Genomic DNA, 12319 nt, shown 5'->3' on the forward strand with positions numbered 1-12319 from the left:
CAGTGTAAACGCATCACCATCCAAAAACTTTACATAAAACATACTGGGTCTACAATCTTAATTAAATTAACCAGTAAGAGTAGTGACAACAAAGACTGGTTGGAATGGTGGTATTTAGTTTACAAAATGGCTCGTTTGCATCTTTTAGAATATGCAGCATCAGGCACAAGGTGGCGCTACAACATGAGAGAAAAGTGGCACATGCTTTTGCAATTCCACTGAGATCCCATCAGGCAAACTGTCAGAGGCTTCAGATTTTAATCTGAGGTTTTTGGTTTTTAACCCTTACCTAAGGATGTTTTTATTAATTTTAGAGAGAGGAAAGGGGGGGAGGAGATAAAGAAACTGATCAGTTGTCTCCTGTACATGCCCTGACCAAGGATCGAACCTGTAACCTTCTGGAATATTACAGGATGACATGCCAAACAATTGTGAGCCACCTGCCAGGGTTGAGACTTTATTTTTTAAACTCAGGCTAATCTGTCCCCACGCCCTCAAAAAAAACAAAACAAAAAAACAAAACAAACAAAAAAACATATAAAACACACAAAAAAACTTAGGCCAAGCCAGGAACGGTAGGAAGTAACATTAAAATATATATTGATTCCAGAGAAGAAGGGAGAGAGAGAGAAACATCAATGATGAGAGAGAATCATCGATTGGCTGCCTCCTGCACACCCCCTACTGGGGATCGGATCGAGCTCGCAGCCTGGGCATATGCTCTTGGCCAGAATTGAACCTGGGGCCCTTCAGTCTGCAGGCCGACGCTCTATCCACTGCGTCAAACTGGCTAGGGCAGGAAATAACATTCTTAACCTAGGAAAGTTTTTATTCACATTTACTTTAAAAAAAAAAAAAGTTTGATTTTTTTTACAGAGAGGAAGGGAGGATAGAGAGTTAGAAACATCAATGAGAGAGATACATCGAACAGCTGCCTCCTGCACACCCCCCACTGGGGATATGCCCGTAACCAAGGTATATGCCCTTGACTGGAATCGAACCTGGGACCTTTCAGTCCGCAGGCTGACACTATCCACTGAGCCAAACCGGTTTTGGCCACATTTACTTTTGACTTTAACCAACAAGATACTGCTTCCTCAGTGTGTAACAAGGGCCTTTCTTGAAGGCCTCTCAAGGGCAGGATTGTAAGTGGCTGTGTTTTCTGCCCCTTCAAACAACTCCTGTCACATGCAGAAATCCCGAACCTACAATTAGGTTAGCTTATTTTTGCTTACGCCAGGTTTCATTTTCTCAGTGATCACTCTGACACTTTTGTGAATTTGGTCACACTAAGCATAATATTAACTTTTGATTTGGCAAGAGCCTTTATAATTTTAATCTTGCTTTTCTTATAAATTGAGCAACATCCCACAAAATTGTGGAAGGCTAAAAACTTGATGTAAGTTATCACTAGCAGTCACCACTTAAGGAAACTCTTCAGCAGCATGATCATCATGCTCTCTCATGGATGATCTTGATATCTATAAACAACTTATGAGTTCAAATTCCTTGCAGATATTTTTTCCATTGACTGTTTTTAGAAAGTGGGAGGGAGGGAAAAAGGGAGGAGAAAGAGAAACATATCTATGAGAGAGAGATACATCCATTAGTTGCCTCCCACATTTGCCCCAACTAGGGCCAGGGGTGGAACCTGCAACCCAGGTTCATGCCCTTGATTGAGAATGGAATCCACAATCCTTTGGTGTGCAGGCTGATGCTCTAACCACTGAGCACTGGCCAAAGCTGTCTCACCTATTATTATTATTATTATTATTTTAAAATATATTTCATTGATTTTTTACAGAGAGGAAGGGAGAGAGAGAGAGAGCTAGAAACGAAGATGAGAGAGAAACATCAACCAGCTGCCTCCTGCATACCCCCTACCGGGGAGGTGCCCGCAACCAAGGTACATGCCCTTGACCGGAATCGAACCTGGGACCTTTCAGTCAGCAGACGGACGCTCTACAACTGAGCCAAACCGGTTTCGGCTCAACTGCCCTTTTTTTATTCTGTAGTCTATGATCTATTGTTGGCCCATCAGAAATTTTTCATCTGAGATGTTGGAGGTTTTTTTACTCTAAAAGTTCCATTTGGTTAATTTTTGTTTTATTTTACCTTTATATTACCTTCATGTTTTCCTTCAAGTACTGTAGCATATTTAAAATACTTTAGTTCTGTCTTGGCTAGTTTGACTCAGTGGATAAGTGTGTCAGTCTGTGGACTGAAGGGTCCTGTATTCGATTCTGGCCAAGTGCACATGCCTGGGGTGTGGGCTGGATCCCCGATGGGGGGCATGCAGGAGGCAGCTGATCAATGATTCTATATCATCGATGTTTCTGTCTATCTCTTTCTCTCCCTTCCTCTCTGAAATCAATAAAAATACATTAAAAAATAAAAATGAATGAAAACACTTAAGTACTTGTCTGCCCACTCTAGCATCTCTGTCATTTCCAGATCTATTTCTCTTGCCTGATCTCTCTCATTATGTGCCACATTTCCTTGCTTCTTTGCATATCCAATAATTTTCTAATGGATGCTAGATATTGTGAATTTTACACTGAAATTACTGAATTTTTATGTCCTTCTTTAATGAGTGAGTCTTATCCCAGAAAGTAGTCAATTGGTTCAAGTCTTGTTTAAAAGCTTTGTTAGGGAGTGTTTAAAACAGCTTTTCTGTCTGATTTAACCCAACTCCCAAGTACTTTCTAGAATTTCTACGAATGCCCTAGATGTTTAGTGATGTCCCCTCTGGTTGGCTGAAATTTCAATGTCTCCCAACCCCATTTCGGCTTTCCAACTCCATGCGGTCTCCAGTTCAGCTCACTCCCTTTGTGGTTACATTTTGCCCAGCCTTGTGGAATTTCAGTGTCAGCCAGTGTCCAAGGGTACCCCATGAAGATTTCTGAAGGCCTGGCTGTCTTTGAAACTCTGCTGTGCTAACTCAGGATCCAAGTACTCAGGTTCACTTAATGGTGATCAGTCCTTCAGCTCTGAGACTCTTGTGCTCTGACCAACTTAGCTCTCCCCAGGTACATGGCAGAAAGCTGGAATGACTTTACACTTTATGTAATTTGTTTTCCTTCTCTCAAAAACTGAAGTCCTACACTGCCTGTTGCAGAATGTCTTAGAGAAGCTGTATTTTGACCAGCCTTCGGTTATTCATGCCTAGTAGCAGTTATTTCTGGAAGCAGCAGACGATGTACCTCAGTGTAAATTTAGCCCGCTACTTGTAAGTAAAGCTTCACTGGAACACAGCAGAATTGAATGGCTCCACCAAAAACTGTATGGTTCACAAAGCCTTAAATATTCAGTATCAGGCCCTGTGAATTATTTTATCATGGCCAGAAACAAAAAGTTATTGCTGTTTTAGAATACTTTAAAATGAAGCAACTGTGTGACAGAATATACTGAATTTTTCTCTTCTACCAGGAGCTTGAATTTATAGTATCTTTATCATGTAATTGGGATCCTAAAACATGTCATCATTCCCTTCTCTGGACCAACGGTTCCACAATTTCTTCATTTCATTTATGAACTATACACCCTAAGAAACAATAATCTGTCATTATCAAACTGCCTGCTCATTTTGGGAGAATTTTACAGTTATCAAGAATGAAATGTGATATGGTAAACAGAATTAATAGTTCATCAGAGGATAGTTAAGCTTGTAATGGCCATGCTGAAACACAGTATATGCTATAACCCATGAAAAAAATATATGTGATAACAGAAAATAATTCCAGTAAGCATTCAATTTCAAAGGACTTTAATAATTTTAAAAAATGTATCTAGTAAGATGTTACTTGTTTAAAATACATCCACCACAAAAAAATGTTAAGAAGCTTCCTTTTTGAGTATTAAAGAAACACACTTCTAATTAAATATGTGTATTTGTTATCTATTAATATGTAAAACTCTTAGGCCTAAACCAATAATTAAATTTATTATTATTTCATGGAGTTTTTGGTTAGGAATTCTATGGAGGGAGGCAGGGGGTCTCTCTCATGCAGAAACAGTGAATATCAGCCAGGATGGCTGTAACCACAGGCTGAATTGGACCTAGAGGATATTTCTAATAGGTCACTACATGGCTACTGGCAGGCCTCAGTTCCTTGCCTTGTGGGACTTCGCTAAAAAGTTGCTCGAGTGTCTTCTCAACATGGTGGTTGGCTGCCCACAGAGTGAGCCAAGAGAAGGAAAGATACAAGCACAATGTCTTTTGTGACCCAGTCTCGAAGTAAACACTTTTCTTTCTGCAATGTCTTACTGGCTACACAGGTAAGCCCTATTTAGTATGGGAAAGGACTAGAGAGCTGCATGAATACCAGGAGGCAAGGATCACTGAGCAACATTTTGGAGGATGGCTGCCACAATGAGTAAAAATTATCACTACATCTGAAGAGATAACAGAAAAGTTGTAATTTCTGAAGCAACGTTTTCTAAAAAATTCTTGTCCCTCCCTGCCTCTGCCAAATTCCCAAGTTATTTGATTCTGCTAATAAAGAAATTTTTTCTTTATAGGTCATGCTATTATTACACTCCACAAGTTGGGAAGGCACATAGCAACATCCTATATAGTACTATATAATAAAACCCTATTATGCTAAGTGTCCTGTCGGCCATTCAGCCAATCAAAGAGTAATATGCTAATGATATGCTAAGGTCACTTAAACACTTGCTATGACGTGCACTGAACACCAGGGGACTGAGCGAGACAGGCCGGACACGCCCTGGAGTCCTCCCACGGTCCCTCCCTGGCTGGCCAACAGCCCACGTCCCTCCCTGGCCCCGATTGTGCCCCAGTGGGGTCCCTCAGCCTGACCTGTACTATCTCACAATCCGGGATCCCTTGGGGGGTGTCGGAGAGCCAGTCTGGGCTTAATCCTGCAGGCTAGGCCAAGGGACCCCACTGATGCACTATAATTAGTGTACTGGGCCTCTAGTATTTAATAAGCTCAAAAATACAAGCTAATTTCTTACCGACCACCATTAGTGTGAACTCAAAACCTTTTTTCACTGATTTTCGGTGAACTTGATTAGGAAGATTTGCAAATCCAACATAGCCAGGAGTTTCTGGATTTATAAACTGAGTTGGTTGTTGCTAAAATAAAATTTTACAAAAAAAAAGAAAAGGGAGAGAAAATATCTTATCAATTACTTAGAAGACATAATGAAACTGTGACAAACCTAAGTATCATTAGTTGTCATGAATTTATATACAGTACATAAGTAACATTCCCCAAAAGTTACTTCAATCAGAAAATTAATGGTATTCACTTAATAACATTTATTAAAAAGAAGAAAAACCAATCCAGTATTATTATTAATCCAGTTGGGCAACCTCCCACACCCTTCCCTGGTCCTGGTGCACTGGTGCGGTCCCTCAGCCTGGCCTGCACCCTCTCGCAATCCGGGACCCCTCAAGGGATGTCGGAGAGCCAAGTATGGCCCAATGCCGCAGACCAGGATGAGGAACCCCACTGGTGCACAAGTTTGTGCACCGGGCCTCTAGTATATATATAAAACCCTAATATGCAAATAGACCAAACTGCAGAACAACCAAATAACCAGTCGCTATGACATGTGCTGATCATCAGGAACATGGCGGCTGTTGGTGGCAGTGGGAAAGTGGAGCACATGAGGGGGGGGGGGGGTGCCAGACCAAGGTGGGTCACTGGTTGCTGTAATCAGGGCAAGCCTCTGGTGGTTACTAAAAATTCTTTGCTCCCATGTGCCATGGTCCCGCCTGGCACTTGCACCCGCTGCTGGCGCCTGGCACCAGCCCCAATCGCTGGGTGCCGTCAGCAGGTGCAATTGGTGACTGCCAACCCCAACTGCCCTTCAGGGCTTCTCTACTTCCCCCTGTTCCTGAGGGGCAGTCAGGGCCAGCAGCTGCCTCTTGCACCCGCTGCTAGCAACAATCCTGCTTGCACCTGCTGCTGGTTGAGTATGACCCATGAACCAGGTTGCTGGCTCACCCACTACTGGCCCCATTCGCACCTGCTGCCAGCACCTGGTGCGGGTCCAGATCACTTGGTGCTGTGAGTGGCATCTGCTGGCCCTGATTGTGCCTGAGGGCTTCTCCATCCCCCTGCTCGCTCCTGAGGGGCAATTGGGCAACAGCTGCCACTCGCACCTCCTGCTGGCGCTGGCCCCAATTGCTCTGCGCTTCAGGGGTGTGAGCAGGGCTGCTGCTGTCAATGCACAGGCATGGAGGTGGAGGCAGTGGGACTGCTGGCAGACAGGGGATCAAGGGCTGCCATGGGAGGGGCTGGGTGGGAGTTACAGAGGATGTACCGAGACCCATCCCTGTGCCCACTGCAGCCTTGTGGCCTATGGTCTCTTTCAAGGTGAACGAATTCATGCACCAGGCCCTTAGTACTATATAATAAAAGAGTAATATACATGTTAACCATCACTCTGCTATACCCACAAGCCACACCCACCAGCCAAACAGGAACAAATATGCAAATTAACCCAAACAAGATGGCTACGACGACAGAGCGAGCAGGAGGCTTGCGTTTCTCTGGCAATGGAGGAAGCCAAGCTTTCTGCTCACCCTGGTGGGACCAGGCCATCACTCAAGGGTACAAAGTCTCAATTATAGAAGATAAACCCCAGATGCTTAGGTCGCTGGGGGCCTGTCTGGCCTGCAAACCACCACAGGCCCCATGCCCCAAGGAACCCCCACCCTGATCCAGGACACCTTTCAGGGCAAACCAGCTGGCCCCCACCCGTGCACCAGGCCTCTCTCCTATCTAATCAAAGGCAGAAGCAGTTAGGAGCAATTAGGAAGGCAGGCAGGTGAGCAGTTGGGAGCCAGCCGTCCTGGATTGTGAGACGGATGTTGACTGCCCATTTAGGCCTGATCCTACTGGCCTAAAGGGACAGTCAGACATCCCTTGAGGGGTCCCAAATTGGAGGGTGTAGGCTGGGCTGAGGGACACCCCCTCATGCATGAATTTTGTGCTCCGGACTTCTAGTAGATATATAAAAGGCCAATATGCAAAATGTCCCCTTGGGAGTTCAATTGGAATAATGGGTATTCAATTGCTTGCTATGACGTGTGCTGATCACCAGGAGGGTGGCTCGAAATATGGCAGGGGACCAGTGGCAGGGCACCGAGGGAGTGAGGGAAGGAGGCAGGGAGGTGGGGAACCTGATTGGCCCTGATCACGAGCCAGGCCTAGGGACCCTACCATGCATGTATTTCGTGCACAGGGTCTCTAGTACTTGTATAAAAAACAATGCTTATGTATCAGATACTTATACCCAAAAATTCAAAAATGAAAGGCAAAAAGAAAGAATATAATCTAGTAATTTTAACCACAAATTCTGCTTTCCTCCACATGTCTTTTAGAATTAATTTATTCCAAGGCTCTGGGCTAATCTGCAAAAGATAATATAAACCAATTTATCAAGTTGAAGAGTCCCATCAATTTTATCATGTTAAATTATTAGAATTTGATTAGTCTGATGGGAATGACCTATGGAGGCTAAATGAGTTGTTCCTGATGTATTTAGAAATTTGAAATCTGAGAGAAAAAGAACTCAAAGCTTTTTAGGACAATTAAATTAGAACTTTGTCTTAATGAACCAAATAGACCAGCTATATTAACCCTTTGCACTCCGCTATCCCCTCTCAGGGGACATCGGAATTCTAGCATATCACTCGGATGTCCCCTCTCAGGGGACATTGCAGTTTATTAGTTATTACGGGGAATTGAGTTAATTCAACGCACGTTTCCGCCGTTAGCGTCGAGTAGCTGGTAGCCAATGTCCAGAATGGTTCTGAGTGCAAAGGGTTAAAAATAATGAATCATCCATACTATAGTTAGACCAGCTATATTAAACATAATGCCCGGCTGGTGTGGCTTAGTGGTTGAGAATGAACCCATGAACCAGGAGGTGCAGAGATTTCAGGCTCAATCCACAGTAGGGAATGTGCAGGAGGCAGCTGATTAATGATTCTCTCTAATCACTGATGTTTTTTCTCTCTCTCTCCCACTCCCATCCTCTCTGAAATAAATAAAAACATACTTAAATAAAAATAACGAATCATAAATTTTGACTATAAACAGTTTGAGAACATAAAGCCATTTCTGCTCACACTGTAGATACAGGAAGTATAGGTTCTTACCTTAGACATCTTCAGTGAAGTTCCGTCAATCTGTAAAAACACACAGGCATATATCCATAATGGACACATGTATTTAACTTAGCATGAACTGACATGAAAAACACACATAAGGCATCAATAGCTTATTCATTCAGCTTCTCAATTAAATCAAATACTTCCCCAGAAATGATAAAATTATTTCATTATAAAGATAAATTAGATATGAATTAGTTCATGAAAGCAACAATACATATCTATGCATACATATATACATCATTCCATATTTTCAAGAATATTGACTTTCTTTAATAATGAGAATATGTTAGGTACTGCAATCACAGGTTATATCAGGAGAAGACAAGTTTCCATGACCTCTGGAACTGGGTCTTCTCCTCTCTTTGAACTTTTTCAACAAGAAAAGGATGCCTGGCTCAGCTGGTTGAGCATTGGCCTGTGCACCGAAAGGTTGCAAGTTCAATTCCTGGTCAGGGCACATGCACAGGAGGCAACAGATTGATGTTCCTCTCTCTTTCTCTCTCTGTAACCATGTCCACAGGTGAGGATTGATAAAAGAAGAAAGACCTGTCCAAGATTCTTAGAGTGCCTGAAAATTAGATATTGACACTGGGGATACAGAGCAATATGAACTACATTTATAAGTAAAGGAAAAAGAACTTAAGGCACTTGAGTGTTTGAGAACTGTGATAGTTTTAGAGTTATCTGGAATTTTAATGCAAATTTTAGAAGCCTTGAAACTTTGGGAAATGTGTGGGATCTGTTGGCTGACCTTTGGTAACAAAGTCAAGAGATCTGAATGCAGTCAAATTTTATGCTCTCTGAAGCTTAGAAACTTTATTAGAAAGTTTCTTTCAATTTTGTGCCCTCCCACCAAAAAAAAATCTTTTCATGAATACTGCACACTCTCAAGTTTCCCTTCCAAATGGAAATGTTTCCAGCCACCTCTGAGGAAATGAGGCCCCTGCATCCCAGTGTATCACTTGGTTAACCAAGGATAAGACAGGATTTCTAAGGAATTTGTTTCAAAGAACCAGCTTCTAGATTTTATTTAACCTTCTATTGTGATACTTTGTTCATCATTTCTTTCTTTCTTTCTTTTTTTTTTTAAAGAGAAACATCTATATGAGAGTGAAATATCCATCTGCTGCCTCTTGCACACCCCTTACTGAGGGTCGAGCTTGCAACCCAAGCCATATGCCCTAACGGAATCAAACTGGAAATCTTTTAGTGCACAGAATGGCACGCTACTAACTGACCTACACTGGCCAGGGCCATTTTATTTAAATTTATTGATTTTAGAGAGAGGAAGAGAAAGAGACATTGATTTGTTGTTCCACTTATTTATGCATTCACTGGTTGTTTCTTGTGCCCCAAAATCTTGTTGTATCTGGACAATGCTCTAATCAATTGAGCCACCTGGTTAGGGTTACACCTCTCCAGTTTTAATGGAGCATAATTTATAAACAGCTAGTATAAAAATCTCTTTTCAAAGTTGCTTAAATTTTCTTCACAGCAGTTACATAATTTTAAAAAATTTCAATTGTTTAAAAAAAATATTACTTTTAATTTGTAGAGAGAGGAAGGGAGAGGGAAAGAAACATTGGTGAGAAACATCATCAATCAGCTGCTTCCTACACACCCGCAACTGGGGATCCAGCCCAGAACCAGGGCATGTGCCCTAAACCAGGAATTGACCCATTGACCTCTTAGTTCATGGGTCCAGGCTCAACTGCTGACTCACACTAGTTGAGCACAAATTGCTTTTCTTTATGCACCTGGTTTTCAAGTGAGAAAGTCTTATATAGCAACACAGAATGCCAAGCACTGTAATTTATTCTTGGGTGCAGACCAATTGGATCCCCCAAACCTCAGAAATGTGGTCAAATGAAAATTTTATTCTTTCAGGTTGTGCTCAGTGTTCTAGATGCTGGATCTTGTTTATAAGTTTTTTCTCCTTGACCTATGGCTTTCTTCTTCCACAAAGCAATAGTCCCATGCCAATTCATATTTTCCAAAACAAAAGATGAATAACGATGGATAAAACTGCGTTCTTGGCAATATAAACATATTCTGCTGGTGGCATTTATATTAATAGACTACCCATAACTACCATGTATTGTCATGTTACTCTTGTATTTTATATACATTATCCCGAGTCCACAAAATGACCCTGCAGTGTAGGCCTAGGTCCTAGAAGGTTCATAATCCCTTATCTAAAGCCCTTGGAATGTTCTGGCATTCAGATTATTTGGATCTGAAGATACATGTACAGTATACCCCATGACACCCTCAATGGTATCTGGGGCAGCAGTCCACATCCAAATGTATTTTATGTAGTGACATGTATGACAATTAGCAAAAAGTGGGATAAATATGGACTATATACATGGATTCAACCCAATTTTGCTGCCAATTGGGTTTTGGTGTCCTCTCTCTGGAAAAAGAACAAAACTTCCTTTTTTTTTTTTTTTTTTTTTTTTTTTTAGCAGTTTCTCTTTGGTGTTGGATATAAAAAGGGACGTGAATCATATTTATGAAAAATAGGGCTTCCACTCATTCCCTGCTCATTTCCCTCGGTCACCCTGCTAATCTGACCTAATGGAAAAGCCCTTGTTCTTTACCCTGGGCTGCTGTGCAGTGAGAGAGATCAAGATGGACAGTGGGAAGAAATATCAGGATATCCTTTCTAGCTGAGATCACTGCCAAGATTGGACAAAGCAGCACACAGTGAGTTAGGAAGTTGGGTGGTGCAAAGAAAGCCTGTGTAGGAACTACCAAAAACGGACATCGTGAACTTCCAACTACAAACACCAGGAAGCAGCTTTCATGACCCCTTATGTATTTCTCCTCATGACAGTTAAGTCTGTTTTGGAACATACTTATTTTGAGGTATTATAACAGTAAGTTGTTCAATAAATATTTGGGAACTTACTATGTGAGGGTCACTGTGCTAGGCAATGGGTAAGGTGAGTAAGTTCACACGGGATCCCCTGCCCCTCACAGGACAACTACCATACAGTATGACAAAGGCTAACATCAGGCCAACATCTATGCCAGCTGTGGGAAATCTAATCTGGACCAAGTCCTGAATGGCAGAGCTGGGACTAGGCAAGCAAAAGGCAGAAAAGATGGGGAAGTAGCTGGGCTCTAGACAAAAGAAAGGGTTTGAGCCGAAGCCAAAAAGAAAGACCACAGCAGTTTGAGTTCAGTGTGGTTGGGTCACGTGTCTATGGGGGAGGGCAGACAAGGTAAGGGTGGTACTGGTAAAAAAAAAAATTAGGCGGAAAAGTAAATGGTGGCCAGGTCTTGTGGGTCCTGTGGACCACGTGAGAGTTGGGGCTTAACAGAAAGCAAGGGTGGCCGCAGATCGGCCTCCTCGCCTCAGGCCTTAAGAAGAATGGTGGGGCCTCTCCCCTGCAGCCAGACAGCCAAGGAGACAAGGACTTCTGGAGGCTTCCCTTCTGCCAGGGGCTAGCGGGAGAAAAGGGCCCAAGTCAAGGCGACAAAAGGATGGCCGCACGACAAAAGCATTCTCCCTCCCGGACCACGATCGCCAACTGCGCGTTGGGCACCCCAGGCCAACTGCTGAAATAGTTGCACAGAATTATCACACAGAACGAGCCAGGGGTCACTTGGGTTCTCCCGGGACACACCCTGTCGTTTCCGCCAGAGACAGGGCTCCCGGGGGGCGGGGCACGGGGAGGGCCCGGAAGGCTGGGGAGAGGGGAGAGAAGGCCCGGGAAAGGACGGGGGAGGATAGAGAACCTGGGAGGGCGGGGAGGACCGAGGACCGCAGGCTGACAGCCCCTCCCCCACACTGCGCGGGCACCACGGCCAGTGCGACCCCCGGGACGGCTAACCGACATCCAGAGCGGGCCCCCTACCCCTTCCCTGCCGGCCCACAGCTCGCATCCCGGCAGCAGCGGCGGGGACCCACGGCGAGACACTCACCGCGGAGAAGCCGAAGAAGAACCGACCGACCGCGCCGCGTCCCCACCCAGCGCCTGCCTTCCGCTCTCGCCCCGCCCCGCCCCGTGGGCAGGCGGAGTGCGTCATCACGTTGACCCGCCCCTTTGCCAACGCATTCCTTTCCTCTGTGCGACCTGTCCAGCCTCCCCTCCCCCATGCGCCGGTTTCTGAGTGCGCAGGCGCAAGCTCGTCCGCGTTTTCCGCCTCTGCGCA

General features: G+C 43.9%; 1 protein-coding gene across 1 annotated transcript in view; it reads right to left on the reverse strand.

Annotated features, from left to right (window-relative positions):
• The window catches only part of SEPTIN2 (septin 2), a 31680-nt gene extending 19406 nt beyond the window's left edge, over nucleotides 1-12274 (reverse strand). The window contains exons 1-3 of the mRNA XM_084892619.1: nucleotides 12089-12274; nucleotides 8141-8170; nucleotides 4981-5101 (exon numbers count right to left, since the gene is read on the reverse strand). Of these exons, the coding sequence (XP_084748745.1) occupies nucleotides 4981-5101; nucleotides 8141-8170; nucleotides 12089-12193 (256 nt within the window). The 5' untranslated portion in view covers nucleotides 12194-12274. The remainder of the gene's footprint in view (nucleotides 1-4980; nucleotides 5102-8140; nucleotides 8171-12088) is intronic.
• Nucleotides 12275-12319: the final 45 nt, after the last annotated feature.

The sequence above is a fragment of the Pipistrellus hanaki genome, assembly GCF_964339955.1.
Source record: "Pipistrellus hanaki genome assembly, chromosome: 8".
Taxonomy (NCBI): Eukaryota; Metazoa; Chordata; class Mammalia; order Chiroptera; family Vespertilionidae; genus Pipistrellus; species Pipistrellus hanaki.